General features: G+C 39.6%; 4 protein-coding genes across 8 annotated transcripts in view; 2 read left to right on the top strand and 2 right to left on the bottom strand.

The window, feature by feature from the left end:
• Positions 1 to 8,615, bottom strand: part of pdcd11 (programmed cell death 11) — a 30,642-nt gene extending 22,027 nt beyond the window's left edge. For 2 of the 3 annotated variants that reach the window (XM_088635685.1, XM_088635687.1), the window contains exons 1-9: positions 8,529 to 8,615; positions 7,963 to 8,077; positions 6,730 to 6,867; positions 5,785 to 5,952; positions 5,527 to 5,688; positions 5,013 to 5,133; positions 3,150 to 3,328; positions 2,546 to 2,653; positions 1,283 to 1,489 (exon numbers count right to left, since the gene is read on the bottom strand). In XM_088635685.1, coding sequence (XP_088491811.1) covers positions 1,283 to 1,489; positions 2,546 to 2,653; positions 3,150 to 3,328; positions 5,013 to 5,133; positions 5,527 to 5,688; positions 5,785 to 5,952; positions 6,730 to 6,867; positions 7,963 to 8,064 — 1,185 coding nt within the window. In that variant the 5' untranslated portion in view covers positions 8,065 to 8,077; positions 8,529 to 8,615. The remainder of the gene's footprint in view (positions 1 to 1,282; positions 1,490 to 2,545; positions 2,654 to 3,149; positions 3,329 to 5,012; positions 5,134 to 5,526; positions 5,689 to 5,784; positions 5,953 to 6,729; positions 6,868 to 7,962; positions 8,078 to 8,528) is intronic. The other variant, XM_088635686.1, reaches the window with a different exon arrangement.
• A 144-nt stretch (positions 8,616 to 8,759) lies between these two features.
• Positions 8,760 to 11,157, top strand: atp5mk (ATP synthase membrane subunit k). Its single transcript, XM_088635684.1, has 4 exons — positions 8,760 to 8,883; positions 9,765 to 9,865; positions 10,225 to 10,323; positions 11,023 to 11,157. The coding sequence occupies exons 2-3, from the start codon at positions 9,779 to 9,781 to the stop codon at positions 10,315 to 10,317; spliced, it is 180 nt and encodes a 59-aa protein (XP_088491810.1). The 5' UTR covers positions 8,760 to 8,883; positions 9,765 to 9,778; the 3' UTR covers positions 10,318 to 10,323; positions 11,023 to 11,157.
• taf5 (TAF5 RNA polymerase II, TATA box binding protein (TBP)-associated factor) lies at positions 11,146 to 18,967 on the bottom strand. Its single transcript, XM_088635680.1, has 11 exons — positions 18,496 to 18,967; positions 17,952 to 18,195; positions 17,068 to 17,383; positions 16,285 to 16,448; positions 15,702 to 15,837; positions 15,136 to 15,256; positions 13,813 to 13,942; positions 13,003 to 13,167; positions 12,591 to 12,768; positions 12,128 to 12,305; positions 11,146 to 11,844 (listed from the first exon to the last, which is right to left on the bottom strand). Exons 1-11 carry the CDS (start codon positions 18,926 to 18,928, stop codon positions 11,630 to 11,632), a joined length of 2,280 nt encoding a protein of 759 aa, XP_088491806.1. The 5' UTR covers positions 18,929 to 18,967; the 3' UTR covers positions 11,146 to 11,629.
• A 44-nt stretch (positions 18,968 to 19,011) lies between these two features.
• The window catches only part of pcgf6 (polycomb group ring finger 6), a 40,946-nt gene continuing 32,095 nt past the window's right edge, over positions 19,012 to 27,862 (top strand). The window contains exons 1-6 of one of the 3 annotated variants that reach the window (XM_088635681.1): positions 19,012 to 19,588; positions 21,068 to 21,167; positions 21,532 to 21,628; positions 22,347 to 22,402; positions 22,565 to 22,624; positions 23,076 to 23,187. In XM_088635681.1, coding sequence (XP_088491807.1) covers positions 19,337 to 19,588; positions 21,068 to 21,167; positions 21,532 to 21,628; positions 22,347 to 22,402; positions 22,565 to 22,624; positions 23,076 to 23,187 — 677 coding nt within the window. In that variant the 5' untranslated portion in view covers positions 19,012 to 19,336. The remainder of the gene's footprint in view (positions 19,589 to 21,067; positions 21,168 to 21,531; positions 21,629 to 22,346; positions 22,403 to 22,564; positions 22,625 to 23,075; positions 23,188 to 27,862) is intronic. The other 2 variants (XM_088635683.1, XM_088635682.1) reach the window with 2 other exon arrangements.

The following is a 27,862-nucleotide window of genomic DNA, read 5'->3' as shown; positions in this document are numbered from 1 at the left end:
TTTTTCTCAGTAACTTTCCATTACAGGATGTTGCAGCTTTATGCCTTCAGCCAATTTCTAAAATCCTGTTAGGCATATTCTGAGAAATCACTGAATTATCTAATTCTACCAAAACCATTTCTGAAGAGCTTTGTAAAAGCAGAACTCAGAACACTCAGGGAAGCTCAGATTTGCAATACCACTCTCTACTGCCCCCAGGTGGAGCAATTAAAGCCAGAGCAGCAACTGCACTCCTTATCCTGGAAGAGTCTTGCCAAACTGCTGCACATATTTGCAATACTTGGATGACACAGAAGATATCAACTGCTTATTAAGGCATTTTATACACATTTAATTTGCAATTTAATTCTGACAGTTTTCCTCGCATTCCTCACTACAAGCTACTAAGAGCAAGGTGCAATATTGTACACATTTCATCCACAAAATAAATTCACAGCTTTTTTTTCCTGAACCTTTACCTTGGAAGTACACTGTGAGCCATTGTGTCCAGGGGTATTTTCACAACAGAAGATTACTGAACAAACATGAACCTGCTGTTCTGCTTTGAAGCTGTCCCCCTGTGCACTGTCTGGAATTCAAATCTTTTCATCAAGAATTAGCATTTTTGATGAAAAGCATATTGCAATTAGCCTGCTTGAGTTACTCAGACATTACACACAACATGCTTATTCCTGTATGAAAGGGGAATGCTATTGCCTTTATATTTCACTTGTCTGCATGCACCAATGTAATCAGGCACACCCTGAGATACTACAGGTTAAGAACGTAATAAAGTATGTTAGTATGAAATACCATTAAGTATATCCTACATTTACTGATTCCTCAGATTTGGTGGTTGAATTATACACATAACAGAGTGTGTATGGATACACATCAATATTTCATGTTGAGCAACATATTTTACAGCATTGCTTATCCAATTTATGTTGGGTGTATTGATACTGGTACCGATATCACAAAATTTCAATTTACTAGAAGATAATGAGGTGTACTTATAAAATCAAAAGTATTTTTGGACACTGCACGAAATACTAGAACTTGAACTACTTAGACCCATGTATTTGTAAATAAGAGATAAGATAAGATCACTTTATTAGCCATATACAATTTCTTGCATTAGGAATTCATCTTTTCGCATACCCCAGCTTGCTCTCCATGAGACACAGACAGGGAGAGAAGCTTGGGGTTAGAGCGTCAAGAAGCTTGGGGTTAGAGAAAACATGTACAGTAGTATTCTGAACACTGAGCTCAGGTCCTAGCAAAGGGAAACAGGCCAACTCACGTGTGCGAAAACAAGAGATCCGTCTGGCAGCTTCAGGATGGCTCCCGAGTGCTGGTGGAAGGATTTCACCTTGCAGTCCTGCACCACCTCCCCAATCTGCGTGTTGCTAACGGTATGCAGCTTGCTGCCTGGGTGCAGCAGGTGGGGCCGCAGGCTCAGGCCCACTGTCCTTGTGGACGGGTCGATGTACAGCACACAGGCCTTGACCTGCAGGACACGATGGACACACGGTCACCCGAAGCTCAAAGACTCACCGGCAGGTCTCGAGGTAGCAGCAGCTCAGTCGTAACAGCAAAGTACCCTCTGGGGGACACTTACTCAGCCCTCAAACATAGGCGTGGTTTGCGCTGAATTACCAACTCCTGGAATTGTCCCGGCCTCCTTTCAGATTATTCAGATTATATGATTATTCTTTCAATTTATCTAAATGGTTCTTTTTCTTAATTATAAACTGATGGAAAAAAAGACTTAATTGCACAATAATACTTTTCAATCTTCTAATTTTAATTGATTTGCATTCTGATGGGCAGAAACCCGATGTCAACCCTGGACCCCCAATCATATTTCAACATTTCACTGCTCTTGTAGAATGCAGACTCCCAGTTACTTATTATTTTTCCATCTAGTTCAACAGAAATAGCCAGATGAATACCCTCTTCAACAGGAGCACCAATAGTTAAAATCTTACACTTGGGAATAGCTGGCTTACAAGATTGCAGAAAAATATTAAAAGCTAATGGTTGCTGTTTAAAGGGAGACTGGACAATGGAAAATAAATGTCCAATTCTGCGAAAAACAGTCTCAGCTAGAAACATATACAAAATGCATCACTGGAGAAATTTAAGGCCTGTAGAAAATGAAGACAAGAATAAATATTTATGACTCGCTCTTCACGGACTACCATAGAGCTGCAGAAAAGTATTCACACCATTCCTTTTAAATTAGTTATTTCACTAGAAATGTTAACTACTGCATACTAAAATGAATGTGTCATCAGGGAATACTGAAGAGAGCTGTTACGTAAACAGCAATAAATACACTGAATACATTTTTAAATTATTTAATAACATTGTTCGAAATGCAGGATGCCTATACTTATCTGTGACTATAAATGTAAATTGACTTATGGATATGAACACACACATGGAAATATATTGTGCTAGTTAATTAGCAAAGGTTAGGTTCCCAAACAGCATACATTGTAATGTATACTGACAAAATCCTGGGAAAACGTAGACAAAAATGGGCTAGATCCTTACTCACAGTGTCGCCAGGGGTATAGTCAGAGGCTTTCTCTGAATCAATGTGCAGGAAGTCCACAGTGCCAGTGAAGGAGGAAAGGAACTCCAGAATGGGGCCATGAATGGTCACCTTTACATGCAGTCAAGAAAGGAACAGTGAAATATTAGGAAAGGCTCAATGAGGACTCACAAACTCAAGTAACTGAAAAACAAACTTCTACCTCCCAGGAGATATAAAGAGGCAATAAATACAGGAGATTCTGTGGGAGCTTAGAACACTCCAAACCCAATTATACCCATGTCTCTAACTCAAACACTACAGCAAGCAGAGCAAAATGATGGTTTAAATGTTGTAACTGGAAATGTTTTAACTTTTGTGGAAGCTGTGAGGTTCTATAACATTTAAAACTCTGGTTCAATCAAGCCAGAGGTCAATACAATGAGAGCCTCTCTTTCCTTGGCTAGATGCATCAGCCTTAAATTGTTTTCTTAATTATAAGATATACAGTGGCAATCAGCACTGCAGTCACTGGATGGCTTCTAAAAAAACATTTCAAATTTTACACAGCAATGAAGTCAAACAGCTCCTCTCAAGACGTAACATCCCTCAATTCAGTAATACTTGCCTTTTTAACTTTGGCTTTGACTATGAGCCCTGGCAGCAGACTGTTGAGTGTCCAGCCCTGCTGGGTGTCAGCTACGGCCTTGGCAATCTCAGACGGACCGACAGACAGCCGGACAATTCGGCCCTCGTTTTTCACCTCCTCCAACAGGCAGTTCAAGTACTGACCCACCATAAGGCCTCCTGAAAAAGTAGGAACCGTTTAAATATGACTGCGATACAGTTAATACAGCATACCCTAGCACACTAATTACACAGAGCCCTCGGACTCCAGCAACAGATTTTTATTTAAATTTGAATTAAGAGTTCAAAGAAACGACACTTTTTCTCAATTTTTCTCATTAAATCTCCAATGCTGCAGAGATGATCAAGGGTTTTCACTTAATTTGTGATCACTGTGGCTTTCATTTTCTGGGTACTACTTTTACACCGAACTCAGAAAACAGCATAATTGGGAAAGTTAATTAACAACATTCAAGGTAATAGTAAGTATTACTAATAGTAATAGGAAGCAATTGACCAGAACTGACCAATTTCTGTTCCCCAAATTAAATTTGTTTAAATAGGAAAATTTAAATGGGAAGTGGGAAAATGAACAGGAAAATAGGAAATGACTGCAACCCAGAAACCGAGGAAGCATAAGTTACACCAATATTTTACCAGTAATGTAGGTATTAAAACAACACATATTACATGATGAAATTTAAAGTCACACGACTATTGCTGCGGTTATTCTTAGGGCTTCCATGAACTAATATTTTGCAGTTTTTTATAAAGGGCTTTTGTCTAAATCACAATCTATTGATAAGGTTTTTATGACAGAGAACAGTATGATTATATTCTAAGTTGCAGATACCTAACTTTTAAGTACACACCCTTGTTTCAGCTACAGACGTCTTATACCCATACCCACGTGAGAAACCATATACACTATGAGCTACATTATTAAAACTAGTACTGTAGAAACCAGCAAACAATATCAGTCACCAGGGATAATCCAGGCTGGAACACGATCTTTCAGATGAGGGACTGTGCTCCTTTTCATTGAGATGACCATGAAATATATGCGCTCATGTTGTATGGTATTTTAATTCAGGTTGTTTTTAAAGACTGGTTTTGTTTGTATTCTGGGAAATGAAGACCAACAAAAGAGAGTGCCAAGACAAAATCACAAAGGTTCAGTGTATCCAGCTGCCCTTACAAAGAGGTCACAATAAAAGAATGCCTTCTTCAAAGGCATTTTGATCCCATGTTACATCTAATAATGGAGCCATTAAATGTTCAGTAACAGCCTGCTTTCATACATACTGAAATGTAAAGGCAAAAAAAACATCCCTTCCCCCACAAACGCTCCAGCCACACCAATGCTTTTTAAATTTTGAACATGCGATCATTTTTTAGTTTACACCCACACAATCAGGACTCACCAAAGATTTATGGCTCAGCTTTATGGCTACGATACTCGTACCGCATGGGAAGAACCTGCACACACCTTCCCGTCAGTGTCATTTGTTGTTCGATATGCTGCAAACTCCACAGTGACTTACTGAAGAGTTCGGAATAGGGGAGCACCACTCCGTGACTCACTGTTAGCTTGCAAGACAAGTCACAAGAGCCACTGTTTTGTTCAAAGCTGGGGTGGCCTAAGCAGACTAAGACCATCCTAGCCTAGCAACACTCAACCATGTTGCTGCCTGGTGTCCTCTGTCCCACGTGCCTAGTGACATGACCCGGATTCAAACTTGGAACATCCAGGTCATAAGGTCAGAACACAGGCTGGGCCCTTTTTAGCAGTGGAGTAAACAGCAAACATTCAGAATTATTATTTTAAGGAATATTCGTGTGCAAAGTGGAGGTTTTACATCACCTTTGCTTTCTAATTGTAGATCCTTTGCCTTTTGTCTGGGTAGAAAAGCTTTGGCTCCACTAACACCAATGTCCACCAGGTAGCCATGATCCTCAATACTCTCCACACTGCCACTGATAAGCTGAAACAAAAGGGCAAACCTTTTAGCAGTGCTTCTCTACCAAGGTCTGAGCACATTCAATTGGTTTAGAGAGAACTAAGGTCTTAACTGACGTGAAATATGTCTTCTTAGATATCTATTTACTTGCTTACAGAATGGAACATTACATAAGAAAAAATATATTGAACTATATCTTTTGAAGCAGCATATAAGACATTAACTCTGTGTCTTTCGTTCCGTGTCACGGTAAAAACAATGACTGCAGCATAAACACTAGCAATGCCATTACTTTTCATTGAAAAAACGTGCTTGATCGTGATCGTGAAAACACAATGCAGCACTACAACAAAAGGGAAAAAAATAGCTGAAACTATCTCGGCATTTCCAGTTTGTCTCTCTCCATTTCAGACTCACCATGCCTGCTTTAAGAGATCCAGCACCCAGAGCCTTATTGACCTCTCTTGGATTGACTGACAGCTTGAGACTCTGATGACCTCCTTTAGTGACCTCCACGCTTGACACCACACACCTGAGCAACATCCCAGGGGGGAAGAGGCGTGGAAGGGTCAGCGTTTCCTACAGACACAGTTGAGAGTAATCAGAACAAGAGTAATAAGGGAATTTAGTGGCTTTAGGAACATGGGGATCATACACACAGAGAGCTCAGCTCACCTCCAGGCTCTCGGCTGAATCCAGCTGTTCACTGAGCAGTTTGGTATAGGAGTCTGAGATGTTGGTGATCTGGACAAAGCCAGTCAGGCCACTGGGAAGGCTGACCACCAGCTCAAAATCATTAACCTCTTTCACGCAGCCCAGTAGCAGAGTACCCACAGTTACATTCTGAAATTACAAACGTACAGAGTTCAAGAACCCAGCTCAAATTATCAAGAAAGAATAAGCTAATGCAGTGATTGGGACAATGTGTGCATTTATAGATCGACAGAACTGCATACATAGGCATTAGAGCCCTGTCTCTTGCACCGATTCCTGATGATAACTAACTACAACATTGCATGAATAAAGTATCCTTCAATCACAATTTAAGATTTAGTGTCAAGTGCAAGAAATGTAATTTGTTAAATTGTACTTTAGACATTAATAATAATCCTTCAAATACAGGGCTTTACTGCTTACATCTTAAAACCCTTTAATCTATAAGGATGTGGGGCTTTGGTGCAAATTCTTCTTTGATATTTTTTATAGCACTTCATGTTATTTCATGTATTTTGCACAAGTTATTAGCATGACTGAAACTTATGGACATTCACAAAACAAAGTATTGTGTACAGAGTATCATTTCAAACTGTTCAGACAATAAATATTTTTAGAATATATAAACATTAAAGATTTTATCATTATGATATCAGTTTTAAACACAGCAAATATATAATTAAATACAGTGCATAGTGGGAAGTAGTGCATTTCTACTATTTATCATCTATTCAAATTTACATCTAAGATCTTTGAAATTATATAAAAGTGAACAGTACATCCTCCACTAACAATAATAATACAAGCTCAAACTAATGAGGTGTTTATTTCATATGACAATACTTAGGTTTAAATTAGTTAAATCAGACTTTCAGCAGCTTTCAGCATATAAACGTGTTCCCTGACCCTTAAATGCAGAATTTCCACATTCTTTGATGCATTGAGTTTCAGAGTTTCCTCCTCCCTGTTCATTCGCTTTTTTGATGTCTTCTCTTCCTCAGTTCTCTTCTTCTTTCTTTTCTTTCCTTCTTCTGGGTCACGGGCCTAAAAGGAAAACCAAAAACACTTGGCTACCACAAAACCTTGAGGAAGAATCAAAAAGGCTCCACCTCGAATTTCAAATGACTGCTTCTAAAACTGTGATGAGGCACAGTGTGGAGTGCAAGACTGTGCCACTCTTCCATAACCTCAAAAAGTATATAAACACCTTATTAGCCAAATAATGATCCAAATCTCACAGATTTAACCAAATTTACTATCCAACCCTTAAAGTCCATATTCCTAAATTCTGAAAACATTTAAACTTCAGAACGGTTAACAGTTTGAAATGGAGGATTCAAGAGATAAAAATGCCTTCTGTGGAGCTTGGTAAAACCTGCATTTCATTGGGGCACTTTAATATTACCATTAAAGCACAGGCAGATAACCTGCACATGGAGCACTGCATCCACATAAAACCCCCTGTAGAACACTAGAACAAATTTAAACAGTGGAGCACACATCCTCTTGCAAAGCAGTGACATCTGGAGCCCTGGACTAAAATAAGACCTTGATAAATGGGCAACGGGCTCATTAAGAGGCCTGCAAAATGGCTCTTAATGCAGAAATGTACCAAGTAATGGCCGTCAAGCTGAGCTCAGATGATTTCTACTGGTCACTGCAGTACATAAATTACTGGCTGAGGCCAAAACAGGGCAACTCAGGAGCATACAGGTGCTGAACCAATTTGAGGACACCCTCAGACACATATCCGCAAGACTCCGCAAGAGGTGCAGACCAGACAAGGCAACAGCACCTTCCTCAGCTGGTCACCACAGCTGTTATTAGCTTTGAAAAACTTTGGCTCCACTAACACCAATGTCTACCCGGTAAGATTAGGTATAGTTGCTGCCTAGAAGGGAAGTAATGTTATTCCATACAACAGACACCGAAGCTTGTCAAATCTTGTTTACTTTCTGCTACGTTATGACAACTTCTTACGAAACATGATTCCCAATTCCATGGGACTAGACTGTGGCCCACTGCAGAGCCCCTCTTCAATAATGGAACACAAATGGTTGATCTGGAGAGATCAGGGCAAAACAGCTCCACAAGGGCACAAGATCATCCTACAAGGAGAGAAAGGAAGTGTTTGCTGACCTCAAACAAGTTGTCTTGCTCCACATGGTTCCTCACGGGCTGGCTCCCCTCGGCCCTTTTAAGTTTACCCCCCCGAGGAAAATCCTCTTCCACTGATGCCATGTTATTTTTTTTTCTGAGGAAGGTACGAGAAACAGAGTAAGATTAGGACAGTAGTGTTTCTGTTAAAAACGTACGGAGAATTAAAACAGTGTTCTTGTGTGTTCGTGGACTATGGGTACCCTGAACTGTTTCTGAAGATACTCCAAGTTATTGAGAACTATAGTTTTTAGCTGTACTTCCGTCAGTTGTGTTATAACTACAGGCCATCTGCACGGAACGAATTTACTCATTTCAATTCTTAGTTTTATTTCGTATAGGTTCTATAATCCTACATGTAAAAACATTAGTATCTGTACTCTAGCTCGGTAGAGATCTAAAACATTTCATCGTAATACTCTAAAGAACTAGAGCCTCCAATCAGCTGAAGTTATATTGTTATTTAAACCGCAAACACAAAATCGTGCAAATGCCAAAACTCTGATAAGACAGTAAAGTGTAGTAATCTAGATATAACATTCTCTTACCTATACTCCAACTCGTGGAACTCAGTATTTCACTCACATGTGGCTAACCCCATGTCTTGCAGAGCACGAAATAAAACAAATACGTACTTCCTGTAGAAGAAAGGTGGGATCTAATCAATCTATCCAATAAAACACGAGACTTTGTATAGTTGGCATTGCTTTAGACCAATGACATTTAAGCTATCCTCCTGAAAATGCTGTGCTACTAGTTGATTGACATTTAAATTATCCAATGAACCTTTCTAGATGTAACAAGACGGCAGTCGTAATTCAGACCAATAAATGAGGGTAGCTGTTTCCTGCTTTACGGTATTTGAAGGGCACTCTTCCTTCCAGGAGCACTGATTAAATTAAGGTGAGGATATGCCTATTTTTGAAGGTTAAAAAAAAATACGGAAAGGAATTTTTATGTTTATAGAAGAGCGAGATTTTTTGTTAAAATATACCTGTAATTACGACACTGTACTTTGAAATCTTGCTAGTACAAGCGTCACATAACATAATGTGCAGCGATCTTAAATAATGGAACATTACTTATGGTTTCGTTAGTGTAGGTTTTGTCTGATGGATTGATCATAGCAAAAACTATGAAGAGGGAGTTTTAATTATATATTATATAACGTCACGAGTCGTGCACATAATTGTGCCCTAGTCCTTTCAAAGTGAGGCCTAGCTCTTAGCTACAGTATCTCTTTACGAGAGCCGGATCTGTGGCTGGAAGGTTGCCGGTTCGTATCCCGCGGCTGGCAGAGGAATCCTACTCCGTTGGGTCCCTGAGCAAGGCCCTTAACCCCAGCTGCTCCAGGGGCGCCGTATAAAGGGCTGACCCTGTGCTCTGACCCCAAGCTTCTCTCTCCCCGTCTGTTTATTTCATGGAGAGCAAGTTGGGGTATGCGAAAAAAGACAAATTCATAATACAAGAAATTGTATATTTCTAATAAAGTGATCTTATCTTATGCAGGTATTTTAAATTTCCCTTGACTCTTTTGTTATTATTTACATGTATTAGTTGAAGAAAACCTTGTGATATGCATCAAGGAAATTGCAAAGAATGGATTTTTTCTAACTTTGGAAATCTTGAGGCTTTTGTTGGTGTCTTTTGCTGCATAAATCAAACTTGTTTTTTTTTTAAATGTGGAAAACTTTCTGTCCAGAGTAAAGACGTAGAAATACTTGTGCCATGCACCTGGGCTTCTGTTTTTGCTGTCTATTTAATCATCTTTCTTTAAATTAAAGGACCCAAAGGCAAAATGGCCGGGCACGATGCTGGAACCCATCACCAGTTCACTGGTTTCCAGAAGTACTTCAATGCTTATACCATTACAGGAAGGAGGAACGTAAGTAATGTGGTACAAAGGTGTGACCTTTCCAAATAAGCGTTCTCTCGTAAGTTGCAGTGGTATGAATATGAGCTTTCTGAACAGAAAGCTTTGGTCTCACCATATATTCAATGCACAAAACATGAAATGGGTGGAGATCTATGTCATCCATCTTAAAAGATGAGGTTCATGTAACTCAGGAGGCCAGAACAGACCCTTACTCAAAGACTCCTAATGCCATCTAATGATTCTTGTGTGTGGTGCATGGTTTGCAACTATGTGCAGGTAGAGTGGAAGGGATTTTCTTTTTTTTCCCTTCTAAGCTATAAAAACACCAAAGGAGCCACACAGCTGACTCTCTATTCTTGTGTTTCTAGTGTGTGCTGGCTACCTATGCAGGCCTTGCTGGGATCTACCTGTTTTTTAAGCTGAAGCCTAAGAAGCAGAAGCCTGCAGTTACAGAAAAGTAATCAGTGGTAAGTGCATTTGGAGAACATGTCTGTATAAGTTCAATATTCAATATTGATTTTGTGTATGCTAAACTGATAATTACAAATGCTAGAGACGGCTATATGTAGCTATTGGAACTGCTACCAGCAGTATGACTCCTACAAGTATTGACTGTATATTGAAAATGTTCTCTCATAATGTTTATTATTAACTAGTATTACTCCTGAAGAGTGTTAGACAGTTATAAATTGAAGGAAGCATCAATTTATTATACTGTGATTTGGTAGAACAAATGATATAATCAGGTTAGAATTGTTGTTCTTTATGTTCAATGTCCTTCCCTGATATTTTCTGAATTTTCCTCACTTGACTATTTGTGTGGCTGCATGTTTGAACTGGTATCATTCCATATCTTAGTAGTAGTGGTCACTCTTCCCATGTGCTATGTTCTTTCACTTTTGCATCTTAATCAATGCATTTTTTGTAAAATCATTTTAGAAAAAACAATTTCCCCTACCCTAACAGTTTGTTCAATTTAATGTATTTTGCTTAATGGTATACTCTTAAAACTAAGAATTGTTCAATATTGATTTTGTGTATGCTAAACTGATAATTACAAATGCTAGAGACGGCCATATGTAGCTATTGGAACTGCTACCAGCAATAGTACCTATTGGTGTTCATTATCATACATTGAACTTTTTTTTGTGTTATTCTTTCCACAGGTCTTTTCCTCTCTGAGCTCTGTTATATAGAGCAAGGACTAACATGGATTTGTTTTTATCTCAAGAACAACCTTCAGAACCTACAGCTGAATGTGAATTATCCTTGTTCAAAATAAATAAAAATGAAATTAAAAACTGTTTTATTTACATATACCTGTATAAAACTGTACACACAATCTGACCTCATTGAGGGGAGAATCTGTTACATCTGGCAGTGACGGTATATATTTATAAAAAAGGGGGCACCTTTAATGACCAGTACTGGTTGCATTGGATTTTTGTGTATCCAGTATAAGTTTAGGGAAATCTTAAAATCATTTCAGCAAGTAAAGAACCAGCTAATATGTGGAAATGTAAAATCTGTGGCAAAAAAGTAGTTGTACCCTTTGTGATTTACATCAGGAAACAATGGTGAAAAAGGTGGAAAAATGTTTGCCATATACATCTTGTAGAATAATCTTGAAGCACCAAATCTTTAAGACTGGTAGACCGGAACTTGCTTCATTGTAGCTTTACAAGCTCTTACAGTGATTTCTCTGGTCTCTTCAGTTCCCCAGAGGAAACAATGTTCGTTGTACACAAAAAAAATAAAAAAAATAAACCACTGCTAGGGATTATAGGCTCCTGCAGCAAGAAGTAAGTTTCTGCGTGTGAAATGGAGGTGTACTACAGGTGTTGATTTGGTCATGTAGGTCCCAAGCAGCAATTCCTGGGAATTTTCAGGCAGATGAATGTGTCCAGTAGCTGCAGTGAAATCATCAGTCTCTATATCATCAAAAGCTTTCACAGAATCCCACAACCGCACTGTATTATCCATTGAGCCTGTAGATATTAAAAAGAAGCAATTAGTGGAATTTGAGCAATACTGCTAAAAACACTACATACGTGATCACTTTAATACCCAGCAGCTGAAACCAAGAAAGAGTTCAATTACAGTCTACCCCATGATTCAGTTTTTTTCCCAAAAGTAAGCATTATATAAATGAAAGTAAATACAAAGCTTTAAGCACGTCAGACATTACAGAACAAAAAGCAGAAACTGCTGATACATTTTATGATTAATCTTTTTACCTCTATGTGAAAAGGTAAGAGCATAGCAGCTCACCTGATGCTAGAATCTCTCCATCTCTGCTGAACTTAAGTGCATAGACAGTGTCTGTGTGTCCTTTCAGTTCGCCAATCATCAGACCATGGCCAATGTCCCATAGGAGCACTCTTCCATCTGTAGCTCCAGATGCCAGAAATTTGCCATTTGGAGAGAAAGCCAGCGAATGTATTGGACCCTAGAAAGAAATGAAAGAAATTGATCAGGTTATCAGACTAGTAGTGATCTTTTGGTTTAAGTCCACAAAACTAATTTTTATACACCATATTGAGATACTCATAAATGTGCCAAAGGTTTCAGGCCTATTATGAAGACGTGTATAGGATTTCATCTTTACAGTCAAACGGAGTCAGAGTAGGTGTTACGTACAGTTTGCTTTCAATATAAAATTTACATCCTGTACAAAATGTGTCAAGTATTTTTCTGTCTAATGTTCAACCAATAACCCACAACAATTTCTTACCTTGTGACCGGTGAAGATACGGACACAATTGCCATTCAGAACATCCCAAAGCCTGATGGTCCGATCAGCTGATCCAGTGGCAACGTAATTGGAGTTGGGGTGGAAACGAGTGGAAGTGACATCAGCCAGGTGCCCAGCGAACATCCTTAAAGGCTGGTAGTGATCTGTAGCCCAAAGCCTTTAGAAACACCAGTGAAAGAATGTTTACTCAAATGAGCTTGGGTGAGAACTAAAAGCACATTCAAAAAGATTTTTAACCCAAATGAACACCAGTAAGGGACTTAAAGGTGTTCTTAAATTTTGTCTAAGTGTTTTTCAGTTATATTTACACATGTATACACCTTTTGGAGAACTTTTACAGAGATAATTGTTATAAGATTTAAAGATTAAACAGAACTAGTATTATTATTACCTAGCAACTCGGTCATGGCCTCCAGATACAAAGTAGTAGCCATAAGGAGAGAACTGTGTGTCCCATACAGGGTAATTGTGTCCTTTGTACCCCACAAGACAGGTGAAGGTCTGAAGACTCCACAGTCTCACAGTGCCATCTTCAGAACATGACAACAGATAGTTCCTAAAAGACAACTGAATGTTATACACTTGCAAAGAAATAATATCCAAGTTTAGAATGAAAAGCAATACATAGTTTGGAACTAAAAGGTCAGAGCTCAAGGCCCTCATATGTATGTGCATAACTGTACTAGTTTACATCTCATGTTCTCAATTCAATTACAGTAGCCAGATTGTAACTTCTCTCTCGCATATTGCATAGTATGGCCACTTCAACTCCAGATAAAAACTATCTTATCTAAATCTTAATTTTAAATCAGTCTTTTCAATACATATAGCCTTAAAAAAACATTTATGGCAATCGGGCATTCTGATATGTATACATACGCTAAAGCAGAAAGAAACCCACAGCAGCAGCTGGAATGTTTTATAAATACCAGTACTCATGTCAAAGGGGCACCACGAGCACTGTACAACTTTCTTCCAATAGGTACTTAAGGATTTACATATTAAGACCCATTTATAAAATGACAGTAATTGTTTAACTAAAGGTTTAAGCCCATGATATAACACAATTACAAAAGATTAGGATTTTCAGACCAAATTAATAAGCATGAAGACATTTTCCTGTAGAAAAACAAGTACTACACCCAGACATCCAAACCCGAGCCTCCTGCAGAGGAATGGAGCGGCAGCGCTGTCACCTCACCTGTCAGGGCTGAAGCTGGTGCCATAGACTGGGCCACTGTGGCCATATAAAATCTTGGACTCACTGGCAGTCTTCTCATCCATTATCCTCTCCAGCACATCATCTGACTCTTTATCAATCAGACTCAGATCTGTAAGGAGGACACAATACAGCCTGTTTGATTAGTGTTTCACCAGGGAGCTGCGTCAATGTATGCAGGCTGCACAGGAAATAGTTAAGGTTCATTTCTCGAAAACAGAAAAATAGAAAAGACACCTAAAAAAGGCCTCTACAGTTGGAACGTTGTTTTTCCTTTCTATTTTTTAGTGTGGAATTAAGCTTTACCTGTTCCTGTGTCTGGCCTGTACTCACTGAAGTCACACTAGCACATTTAACTTAGCACAGCACATTATTACAAGCAGGTCAGAATAAAACAAGCAGTTGGTTACCACACATAACATTGCGCAATGTTAAAAAATTGAAAAGGTGACAGGCTGTGTGCATGCTTTTGTAAAACTTACGAACATTCATCGATTTCCCTTCGGGATCAATAAAGTCTTATCTAAACTGCTCAAGACTCAGAAATTAACATGGATGTATAAAATAAGATGTTCAGTTATCAATAACTCCATAGAAAAAAAAACAGTCAAACATTTAAGCATTTCCAAGTCTTGCAGTAAATGAAAGAGACTTCCCCCTACAGAAAAAAGACTCCTCTAGCACTTCTCTAGCCCAAGAAAATCTAGAGACTTCATTTGTTATAACTCTACACCATCAGACTTTATTCAAATTTGAAAATGCCACAATTCACAAATTTTCAAAGAATGACTACACTTTATATCATAATATCGTTAAAATATGTTTTTAAACTAAAAAATCAACATCAACTGCTCTAAATCAAGAGTTAATTAATTGTTTCCCTACTGGACTGTTACGTTCACAAACCGGACACTATACCCCTAACAGCAAGATATTCACAGTAATTTTTCTGTCTCTCTCTCTCTCTTTCCTAGCGTTAATCCCGCATCAGCAGGGTCCACTTGTCGGCACACCAGTCTCCATTTGGTGGTTTGAACCAAATCTTTGAGCTGACGTTGCCATTAACTGCGACCAAGAAATACTCCAACCGGCACATCGTTCCGCCTGCCGTCGGAAGTAATTTTTCTGTCTCTTGGAGATTAATCTGTCTATGTACTTATACACCTATATACAGAATAATAACACAGCACAGTCAAAAGGCCTGTTTGTGGCTGACTAAGTCATGTCTGTCATGTCTATCAGGCAGCTGTTTGGAACAGCCCTTCCTTCTCTGCTCTGTTCTAGGCCAGTGTTTCCATTCCTCACCGGCTGCTGATTTGACTCCCCGTAGTTTCTTCGGCGTGACACTCCACACTCGCACTGTGGAATCAGCAAAGCCCCCCACGATCAGACTGGAGTCATCAGTGAAGTCTACTGCAGTAAGACCCTGAAACAGAAATGGGATACTTAAGCACTTCCAGCTTTGGACTGTCGTCTTAGTGGAATAGGCATGAGCCAGGATAGCACTGCCATCCTTGAACGTGATCAGACCTCTAAAGGACATCATTATTGTATAATCATGAAGATGTATATTTGCTTGTATGGTGTGGAACTGATGGCTCAGACTATGTCTCTAAGAGTGGATAATTTAACGCACCGATTTAGCACCAAGACCCATCTTGCCTAATTGATTTTCAGAGGTCAGGAACAGTTCTTAAACACTAGAAAGTAGATACAACATCCCGATTCCACCAGCACCACCAAACCCAATTTAGAACTGTGTTCCACTACCTTAATGGGTGAGTCCTGTTACTGTCTGAGTTCAGGCACATGCAAGAACGTGGTGGCAGATTAAGGAAGAGACACTGCAGAAGCAGCCCCGTCTCATTTACCTGGTATGCGTTGAGAAAGGTGTAGAAGCAAATTGATGGCAGGTTGTCTGGGCCCAGGCGGACCCGTTTGGTGGCCTCCTTCATGTTCATGATTTTATCCAGCTTATCAGAGTCCTTCAGCTCCGGCAGAGGAATTCTAATCAATATTAAAATGAGAAATCGAGCTAAATCACAACAGAGACAAGAAAACATTTTTCTTATTTGTTTGGTATGACAGTTGTTTCAGGGACAATTACCCCTGAGGGTTAGAATTCTCAAAAATCTAACTGAACTTTTTAAGAACACATTAATTATTGCCTAGACATAATTTTAATATTTTTGGACCTCCATGGAAAACAGCCATGACCTTTTCTATGACCTATGAAGAGCAATTCTAGGTTTGCTGTACAGTAACATTCTTGTACCTGATGGAATTCTACATTGAAAATCTACTGAAGGGAAAATGCACATTGAAAGCTGTACAGGTAATCTCATGTAAATGACAGAGGCCTTGGAATGATTGCTAATGGACTACATTGACAGTACGTGCCTGTCACAAACATACTGCTTTATTATTAGACTTTGTGCACACAAACTGTCATACCTGTTCTGTGCTGGAGCATTGGGGTCCTGTTTCTTGCTCTTTGACCCCATGCTGTCCTTTTTGGGTTTCTTTTTCTTGGGTTTACCTTCTTCATTCTCTGCCTCCTCATCCTCGTCATCCAAAGGTACCTCAATTTCAGGCTCCTTCAGCAGACCATAGAACACCTGGGAAAAGGAGAATCACTGTCACTGCACCGCCGCTATCAGGCCTGTGACAGCCAAGTACTTGAAAATATAGAGACTTCACTTTTTTTGCAAACATTCTGGCTATTTCTGTATGCAAATATAAATGGAACCTGCAGCTACCGGGTCCTGCTTGTGACCCAGCTTCCTCAGCTGTTTTAGAACCTTGGAAGTCTTTCCAAAAAGCCGTTTGTTTTCTAAAGCACCACAATCATGAAAAGCATGGTTTCTAAAAGTGTTATGTAAATTATGAGCTGTGGATTTTGTATAATTTAAGAAACATAATTGCTAGGATTGATGAGTACGCTGTAGGTAAAAGCTTAGAGGTTGTATTGGACTGACAAAAGCAGTATTGTTTTTACAACAAACTTTTGGTCAAAATTAGGAGCACGTTAAAACTTCTTTGTAAATCCAGGCCAAATCTTGTCCAATGACAACACAGGTATTTTCTGCTACTTAATTTAAAAGCTGTTAGACTCATCACAGCTGAACTTGAGTCATGCTGAGGCCCATGTTACCTAATCGAAATTCCCATTGCAGCATCAAAGCCGTGTGTGAGAAGCTGATATGTTCCTAACAAAGAGTGACGGAGTCCTGGCACCTTGGCTTTGTTTGCCTCCCTCCGGGCCTCTCCAGCCAGACTCCCGGACATGCTGTCGATCTGGCTCTTGCTGCGCGGCATGCCATCGAAGATGTCGATGTACAGGTGCTCCTGGATGATGTTCCAGATCTGGTTGTTCTGGCGCTCCTGAAGGTGCCTCTTCAGCAGCTGGTAGGAGTCCCGGGAGATGCGCAGGACAAACTTGCTGGTGCGGAAATCCAGCAGCGTCTCGTTCCCCTTCATGTGCTCCTTCTTGGTCAGCCCGGAGAGGACCCGCAAGTCGTCCCGGTAATAACACTCCTGATCGCCATGGAACCTGAGCAAGGAAGGGAAAGAGCAGTGTAATATCTCAACATACAGATGTGCCACTGCTACATCTTAGTGGAGTTTCTAACAAGGCACTCTATCAATGTCTCTTGTGATGAGGAATTCTTTTAAAATGGTAAATGAGCATATGCAAACGTCAATAACAAAAAGGTGTGCAACACCATTTCAAAACAGATCTTAACCTTCATACTAACAATTTTTAAGGCACTGCAGGTTGCCTCCATTCTCCATCAGATGTACAGCACGTCTAATGGTGACGATGCAGTGCTTACTGTTTTCAAAGTTTTTTTCCTTTTAGGTGTTCATTCCTAATCCCAAAACACAATCACCTATTTTCGTCTCTAAAATACGATACGCAGAGAAAGTGTTTCACAAATCAATGGAGTTATCTGATTTTTTTGTATGGAAAATTATTTTTGCAAATCGTGGTATAGGAAGGTTTGGAAATTGTCAACCGACTTTGATCTTTGGCTTTCCGCAATTAAGGTTTTATTAAACCAAAACTAAAGCGTTAAGGACACCGGGAAAGCAAATTAGAAGACAAAGTGCACAATTACTTTTCAAAGAACGACTTGGCCTCATTCTCGTGGTTGTTGTAGACCAGTTCCAGGTACATGTGCACGAACAGAGGGTAGAAGACCTGGGACAGCTCCGCTCTGTGACAGTCCAGCACGGACTCGATGAATTTCTTCAGCCCGCTGTAGTAAACCTGGTAAAGCGCCGGGTCCCCCTGCTGGCTGTAGGCCGACAAAACAACGCTCACGTCAGGCTGATTGTCCCCTCCACCAGCCGCCACTGTAACTGTAAACAAACACATGCTTTTAAACACCATCACTCTGTCAGCTTCAATTGAACAAACTCCAGATGAGGGTAGAGATAATTAAACTTCTCTGCTTTATGGTTTAGAAGTAGCTGTATGGTTTATTCATTGCAGTCGTCGGTAGTCAGGCTGTGCTATTTTTACGCATCTTGTCAGATGAATCAGAGCACTACAGAAACCATCTGCAAAAAGGGCTTTTTAAACACTCCTACACCTGGACGGTATCGGCAGTGTTTTTCGATATGCCGTTTGGGTAAGCTGTTGCTTTGTTTGAAGCTTACCTTTTGCAGGAATCGGGGTTGGTGTTGCGCTAGGAGTAGAAGCACAGGAAACTCGGCTAAGAAGAGATGTAGCATCCCCGCTGTCAGGTTCTACACTCGGCCCTACTCCCGATCCTGCTCCTCCGGCATCTGGACCCTGAGAATCCTCGGATTCTTCCAACAGCCCGGCCTCCCGGCGCAAAATTTCCGCGGACTCCACCAATTTGTTCTTCTTGAGGAATTGCAGGACAGCCAACAGGGTTTGCTGATCTTTTCCTTCTGTAGGTGTAGAGGTCGGTTTGGGGGTTCCCACTGCCGCAGAAACCGGAGGTGAAGACAACACCCCTCCAACAGCAGTAGCTGCAGCAAGATTTCCCGCAGCATCGTTCAAGATCTCAGTTTTGATTTCTTTCTCCGACTCCGGCTCAATCGGCCCATCTTGAACAGCCGCCATTTTCCCACTTTTCCTGTTTGCTAACTCGACTTTGCGACAGTAGTGGGGAAGTGGGTGGGTCGGAATTTTTACGTCACCTGAGCATTGTGGGACTGTACAATGTACGGCAGGCGGTATTATTCAGCGTTTAATTCGAAATATTGCGTTTACAAAGATTATATCTGAACAGCCATTGCATTTTTCGTTAATATTATCTTACGGAAATGAACGGAAGCATGCTTTTGTGCATGGTCAAGATAATGTTCATATTTCATGTTTGCTAGTTAAGATTATCAAAATAACTACATTACCCATGTACCTTTGCGAAGAGGGTACTTGAGATTTTTCTGAGTAGTGAAGCACTGTTTGATACTGTTTTCTGTTCATTTTTAAATGAACTTTTTTTTATACTCGTTGACTTAGAGATTCATGGAGGCAGAAAGTAGCGAGGCTATCTCGAGTGTCTTTGGCGTAGAAGACAATGGCGGAGAAGCCAAAACAGCCGTGGAAGAGGCCGGTGCGGACGACGAAATTGAGCAAGGGTCCGGGTTCGAGTTGGATTTGGAAGCCGGCGAGGAGGGTCTTGATAGCAACGAAAATAGCAAAGAAGAGGACGAAAACGAGGAGTCCGAGCACGGATCTGCTGCTGACGAGGGCGACTCAAGTGACGATAAGGATGAGGTAAAAAAGAAATGTTGAAGTCGAAAACAATAAAAATTTGCAGCGTGAATAAGAACTCGGCAACACCAAAAACCAGTGTACCTCGGGGATCAGGATTGAAAACCACTGGCCTGTATTATTGGGAATGTAGACCAGGAAAGTAAAACGCAAGTCAAATACGACTATCAGATCTCCACTTACAGCCAAGAAACTAGCACCTGTAGATGAGAAACAGTCTATTTATAATTTTCCCAATATTATATCCAGTATGTATTTATACCCACAGTAGAGACTGTTAAGCTTTCACTGAGTAGTGCTGTTATTGAAATTTCCATTTCCATTTGTGTGGTGCAAACTAACAACACTCCAAAAATAAAACAACAACATTGAAATATAAATCCCAAATACTAGGTATAAACCAATTATTGATAATCCTTCCTGGACTTTACATTTGTTCTATTAATGTTAGAAACGGAAATGAAAAGCATTTTGGTTTTAGAGGAACAAATAAAATATTTATTCCATGCTGAAAAGAGACATAACGTTTCGGCTGTGGAGCCTTCAGTTGACACCTGAAGAAGGCTCCACAGCGACGTGTCTCTTCTCTTTTCCTTTCAGCATGGAATAAACCTTTACCTGTTCTTTTGCAGCCTGCGCATGCTGACGCAGCTCCCCACTTGAATTTTGGTTTTAGTCTATAGACATTGGCTTTCTGCACACACGTTTGGCTTTATACAACACACAGGTATATATTTTTCTTATTTTGAATTTCGCTTCATTTTTTTTTTGTTTAAATGACCACTTTTCCGAAAAAGAAATTCAACACCACCCCAATGACCATTCTTGTTAAAGTATAATCTGCACAAATTAATGTGCAACTAAAAGAAGCTTAGAATTTTGGGTTTGTGTTTACATTGCATGGTTGAATAATTTTTTTGATCCTTTATGTAAGTATTTTTATTGAAAAATTCATTAAGTTTTACAGGCGGACAGGCATAATCATGAGGTGTCCTCAATTTTTTTACTCATGCACTGTCTTCCGGAAATCTGTTGTTCTTGTCAAAAATAGCCTCGCCTAGCACTTTTCAGCATTTCCTGCCATTACCGTTTACAGTCAGGATCCACATTACCTATACAGTAAAGTCACAGTTCTAGCCTCATAGTTGTGATGACCATGTCCCCAAATCACTAGTTCAATAAATGTGGACATTATATCATATTCATTTCACCAAAAAAGAAACTGATGAAACGTGGTAGCCATAGTCTAAAGGGTATTGTGTGTTTAAAGGGGCAGGTTAAAGTACACGTTAATTTCACATGGAAAAATAATAAAAAAAAAACAACAACAATCTGACTGTTTAGCCTTCTCCAACCAGAAGGAGCAGCGTTTTCCATGTGGAAAAGCAGCCTGCAAGCTGACACAGTTCCCCATTTCAAACAGTTCAAATCTATTAAGCCTTTCCACATTTCCATGTTTCCATCTTGCCACATCTCTTCCAGCGGACCTTCCCTCTCTTTGAGGTGTTCCCCTACATCCGCTGCACGCTCTGCAATGGCTATTTCGTGGACGCCACTACCATCACGGAGTGCCTGCACACGTGTGAGTCTGCTCTCTGAGCGCCTTGCATCTTGACGTTTCATCAGCGCTGCTGACGTGTTCCGGGGTAGTTTGTACTGTACATCACGGGAACACGAGAGGTTGCAGAACGAGAGGTGGCTTGTCCGTTGGGTTACAAGCACCCTGCTGGCACGGGGGTCCCCTCCAGCCCTTTTTTTGTGAAGGACCCCATGAAAAATTTGCATTGAAATCCTGGACATTTGTCTTAAGAAGTGTTCATTTCAGTTGTTGGCTTTAAGTCAATTTGCCAAGCTATGGTACAATCTGTTAATAAAACCACCAGTTTCCTCATTTCATTTCATACAGCTGTGACTTATTTTCATACGTGTTGTATTTCCCTCCACAGTTTGTAAAAGCTGTATTGTGAAGCACTTCTTCTACAGTAACAGATGTCCAAATTGCAATGTTGTCGTCCATCAGACTCAACCATTATACAACATCAGGTATTTTTCTGTCTTTAGAAAGTAAAACCTCTGAATTTGCATCTTCTTCAGCATTGTGGTTTTATAATATCTTGTAGTTCCTGCTGTGCTCAGTTTAAAGCTTCATAATGAGTTAATATAACATTCCGGCACATTCACTCTGTATGAAAACATTAAAACTATTTCTAATGCTGTACTTGAAAGAATTGTTATACCTGTCTATTCAATTTCTTTCTTTCATAAAGTAAATAAAAGTAAGCTATAATTGAATTGAAATGGGAACATTAGGTTTTTAGAATCCATTAATTTGGTTCCTTTTGATATGATGTTCTTTTTAACTCAAAATTCCATGAAAGTGGAAAACCATCAGAAGTTTTAGTTTAATCTTAACATGTTTTGGCACCAGGTTATGTTCATTATTTGAATATGAATTCTTAGAAGTAATAGTGAGATGTAGAATGGAGGCAGGCTGAGATTGTTAAAGAGCTGACACCTGGTGCAAAGTTAGAAACTTTTTCTTGGTATTTCAATTGCTTCAGCTTTGAGAATTTTCGGAATCTGCTTTATACCGGAAGAGTTATTTTACACTGCTGATAATCAGCATAGGGATAAAGTGATAAACAAATAGCCAGTACTTAAGAAACTGAACAAACCAATATTGTACTTAAAACATTCCTGTTTTAAGCATACCACAAGTATGTGCTAAGTAAGCAGATTTTTCCCTCTTATCTGCTTACAGGCTGGACAGACAACTGCAGGACATTGTGTATAAGATGGTCCCACATCTTGAAGAAAGTAAGTGTTACTGAAGTAGGATTTTATAGGAATATTGAACCTCTTTTATAGGTGCCTTAGAGGTATAGTATGAACTGCACTGTGAAGAATAAGTGAATTGATCTGTGGCCAGATCAATTTTATTATTATGGGTATCAGTAACGTTCTGTTTTTGTCTTTCAGGAGAGAGAAAGCGAATGCATGATTTCTACCAAGAGAGAGGACTGGAAGTGCCAAAGCCAGGTAAAGTTTGGCTTTCATTTCAAAGTATTTTGATTTCTGAAATTCATATCTTTCCTTCTTAGTGATTTTTCCCTTTGTCTCACGGTTGTTGATTTTGTGTAGATTACTTGCATTCTTACCTAGCTGCTGAAAACACTTCTGAAGGCTTTGCCATACTTCCCTGAAAGGGTGTATGTTGTACGTTTACTTCCCCTGGGAAAAACATCCCACCAGGAAGGAGTTTTTAAATGGGTAGATTGCATGCCAGGATACTGCTTTTAAATGTAACAGACTAAAGTTGCGTGTTATGGCAGTGAAAGTGTATTTGGTTTTCCCAGAGTGCACAGTTTGCTGCTTAGCTGCAGACATTAGTAAGATAAAAAATGTCCTGGAAAGATTTGAAGTTGGCAGCTCCAGAATGTCCTTAATTTCTGATTAGCATCTGATTTAGGAATCGTACACTGTGTTCCAGCTGCTCCCCCGCCCACTGTGAAGACTAGCAAGCAAAAGAAAGGACTGCTTCCCCAATCTGTGTTCACCATCCCACCAGAACTGGATGTGTCCCTGCTGCTGGAGTTTGTGGGGTACGTAGCTCTCTGGGAGTCTTGGTTATTTGTTGTTACAGATGTGTATAGTTATTATTATAATCATAATTTATTGATTCCCTATATAGCCTTATATAGGATATATAGCCTTTTCTGGACACTCCCTTGGAAGCGCTTACAGGTAATGGGACTCCCCTCTGCCACCAAAAATGTGCAGCACCCACCTACAGCCATAGTGCACAGCTTTCAGTGGGGAGGAGAATTGAGTGATGAAGCCAATTAAGAGATGGGGATTATTAGGAGCCCGTGATTGATAAAGGCCAGGGGGGAATTTGTCCAGGACACCAGGGTTAACACTCCTAGAAAATGCCTGCCCTTGGATTTTTTAATGACTGTGGAGAGTCAGGACCTCAATTTACATCTCATCCAAAGGATGGCACCCTTTATTTAACAGTATAGTGTCCCTGTCATTATACTGGGGCATTAGGACCCACACAGACAGCAGAGTGAGTACTCCATACTGGTCCCACTAACACTACTTCCACCTGTAATATTAGCGTTCACAGGAAGTCTGTACTCCAGGTACTGACCAGGCTCACACCTGCTTAGCTTTGGTCGGCTGTGAGTTGTAGGGTGATATAGCTGCTGACAAGAATCCACCATATCCCTGTTTTTGCTGCCATGCCCACATTGTATATTAATGGGTGCCTTTGTGCAATTGGTTCTCAAATGACCTTTAATGCCATCCATACATTATTAGAAAGAAGCCTTTTGAGTGTGAGGGTTGCCGCATCGCAGCCTGTTCTGGAGGTGTAGGATACAAAGCACGACTACATCAGGGACACAACATAGTTCCATCTCTGGCACAAACACTCTGGCAGTGTTATTTAACTTACCCTGCATCCAAAAAGAAGGTTACAGGAAACTGGGGCACCCACATAAAACCCCTGCAAACCTGAGGAGAACATGTAAACTCCATGCAGAAAGCACCTCAGTCCAGAAACCAACCCAAAATCAAGAGCTTGGACACAACAGTGCAAACGGGTTATTCCACTGTGCCAAGCTGAACTGTAGATTCCTAGTGAATATATATATTCTAGTTGATTTAAATCAAGGGTCTCCCTGTTTTTGTTGTAACTGAGCTCTGTTATATATTTGGTCTAACTAACTGCCTAGTTGCCATACTTATAACCAGGCTCCAAGATGTTCACAGATGATGTCCTTTTAAGTATTTTTATTTAATATTTTGATTAATCACTTGTAAAAGACTTGACATCTTTAAATCCTATGGATATCTAGATAAATGTTTTTGTTTTAACTGGATACTCAGGTTGGCAAAAAACAAGAAACATTAAGTCCTCTGAGAGTGGTGCCTTTGGATTAAAGTAATATATTTTATATGATTCTATAGTAAATGCAGTGACCTATAATCTTAGAATTTTGAATTGCCTCCTTCATCTTTATTCTTTATTTAAGGTGTCTTTTTTGATAGAATTATGTTCTTCATTTGTGTTTATATAGTCATGAAGGTCAACATTTAGTTGAAAAACAAGTTCCCCAGTAGGTGGTGCATTGGTCCTATAAACCTAAATTGTTCACTATTACAAAAACTGTGTGCATAGGTTGTAGAGAAACCCATCCTCTGCATCAGAGATCCTAGGGAAAATGCAGCACTGTGCTTAGTGACTTTAGCTAGCTGTTTTTTAAGCAGTTAAACACTCTCATGCATTACTATTAAGTCTTAAATACCAACTTAACATTCTGAAAAATTAAGCGTTTATTCTTTATTGATTCAGGTTATATTTGTTGCTAGAAGTCATCTCCACATTTACTGACAGAAATAATCTGATTTCCCTGCACATTGCCTGCCTTAGATCCAGACATTGGCCTGTACCCTTGTGCAATCTGTCGTGGGTACAGCTGCACACATACAGACCGGCTTGCATACTCTGGCGGACACACAAGGACACACATGCGCTGCATTGTCCTTGAGATTGGGCTGTCACAGAGTGGCATACAGCTGGTTTAAACGAGCCAGTCATTCATTTTTTGCCTGTGCAGCTTATGTTTAAACTTGCCGTCCTGTGTTTTGTAGGTGTTAGACTCTTTAATGAAACAGTTTACTCTTTGTACGGGCTGTAGTTGAATATTAGAGTACAACAGACATTTTCAGTTTCAGGCGGCGGAGCCACTCCCTTTGTCTTGCACTGTGAGACCTTTCTTCTTGCATCAGAAGTGTTTAATGCTGTGATTCTGAATTATGTCCCATGTTGGCTTCAGAGCCTTTTACAGTCCTGTTTTTCCTTGCCACATTTTTGTTTCCACAGTAGATTGTTTTTTTCTGGATTCAGGAAATCGGTTTTGTTTGTACTTTATTTTGGGTTTGTTAGCATTTCTGTTATTGCTGTCTGCAAATATTAACCCATGATTATTGGTCCAGTAATATCATTGGAGAGTAAATTTTGTTAATGAAACTGTAGTCAATCTGTAAAGGAAGGATACTGTGAAGCCCTTGAGTGTTCGGGTGTCTGTGTTGACTTATTTTTAAAACAGGGGATTAGGAAAACAAATGTTGCATTGGAATGATTTCAGGGCAGGTGTCCTCAGAGTCCCCTGGATTTTTCTAAATGTATTTTGTGTATCCAGGTGCTATGTGCAATTTATGGAATCTCTACATTTTTTCCTCTTTACTGAATTGATTTACTGTTGTAAGCAAGGCCATTTTGGTATTTATTAATAGTTACAAGGAAGCTGGTTTAACACAAGAAATCTTCTATATTTATGACTACAGAGCATAATTCTTTAATGTGAGCCATTAGCTGGTACTTGATAAGGGCTTTGAGATCTTAGATTTTCAGTGTTATGTTAAGGTAAAACCTTTTTCAGTGGGTTTACTTTTACTTTAGTAAATACAAAAAGTGATTGTTGGTGAATGGTATTTTCACAAGACACAGATGATGGACAACAGTCAGAGATTTCAAAATAATTACTTGTGTTCTACTGAATGTCTAGGCCTATAGTTTAATAACTAGTCTTCAATGCTAAACAAAGAAACATCCAAGACAATTAAGTAAATTAACACTGAAGATAAAACATATCATCTGAAAATTTTTAACTGTTGAAGACCTGTGTATCCCCACAACCAATTATAATTTCCTCAGTGCCAGCTGTAATTTTCAAAGAGGAATTAATAACTAGATCTCTCTCTTGTTTTAGGCTCATCTTAAAAGATCTCACCTTCTCTGAAATAGAAGGCTCTACACCTGTAGTTAGGTTAGTCTTTTCCAGAAGCCAAAAGGTAGTGCAACAGCAGTTTTAATTCAAATGCAGGAGCACCTTCTCCAAAGTAAAATGAATTTGGTCAGGAGAATTGTATTAATTAAAAACCCTCCTGGCCTCCTGGTTTTGGTAAAATCTAAGTGGTGGGTGGAATTAATGGTTTGCAATTTAATCATATTTTCAGTACCTTTAATTAAGGTAAAGGACGCTTTGTTCAGGTTAACAGTCTTAATGTGGATGTGGATGTTTTTTCAGGTTTTCAAGTGTAATGCTAATGTGATCATTGGGGGGGATTATGGAAATGAGGCTTTTATCTGGCAGAGTTCTACCATTGACTTCAGGGAGGGGCATTGATTGAGTTTCTCCTTTGCTCTGGTGGATTGAGCATGCTGTGAAATATTGATGGGTTTATCTCTTTCTGGTAGTGAGCAGCTTACGTGTACCATATTTTGAGCGTCAGAATAAGTAATTAAAACCAAACAGAATTCATGTAGAATGTCTAGTGGATGCTGTTTAAACAGCTTTACTCTTTAGCTCTTTCTTCATGACTTATTGAACATTGTTTTAGGCATTGGATAAATGACCACAGGTTAAATGAAAATTGAGATAAATCTGAGCGAATGACCTTTTTGTAGTTGTGTAATAAGCTTCTCATGCAATACTGAAAAGAGAGGAAAGAAAACGCAATGTTTCGACCATGGAGCCTTCTTCAGGTGTTCGGCTGAAGAAGGCTCCACAGCCGAAACGTGTTTTCTTTCTTCTCTTTTCAGCATGGAATAAACCTATTACTTATTCCTTCTTAGCCTACCCATGCTGACGCAGCTACCCACCTGAACCTTCTCATGCAATAGCCTAATATTTCTTGTGACCACATATTACATGGAGAAATCCATGCTGTTGCATCGATCAGTGTTTCAAATGTTTTTTTGTCGCATTATCCATGAAGGTGAGGTCTGCTTGAGGTTTTTCCATTTGGGGTTGCAAACAGCTCTTCAAACTTTAAAATGGAAAGCAAAGCACTTAACCCATTTACAGTGTTGATTAAAATCTAGTTGTTGTTTGAGGGAGACTTGTAATATGCAAGCTGCAATGATGGAGCAAGTTCACCTCATTGTGCCATTCATGAATACAGCACACGGGTCCAAACCACCCACGTGAATGACAGAAAATCAACTGCACTATCAAGAAACTGCACTTACAAGCCAGGAACATCTATTTTGGGGGAGTCAAAACTTTAGAAAACCTGAACACTCAGTTTGTGTTGACATTAGGTAGGTGTTGAAGGGTTGCTAAATGGAGGTGAATTACAGTGTAGATACAGTGTCCTAAGTTTGTATGGAACTTTTGTTTCACAGGACACGTGATAACCTTCAAGCATTCAAGAGAAATCCTTCAAGCATTGTGCAGTTGTCCACTTGTATTTGTAAGCCTGATG

Source organism: Lepisosteus platostomus, chromosome 6 (genome assembly GCF_059453375.1).
Source record: "Lepisosteus platostomus isolate fLepPlt1 chromosome 6, fLepPlt1.hap1, whole genome shotgun sequence".
Lineage (NCBI taxonomy): Eukaryota > Metazoa > Chordata > Actinopteri > Semionotiformes > Lepisosteidae > Lepisosteus > Lepisosteus platostomus.
This window is presented reverse-complemented; position numbering and strand designations above follow the sequence as displayed.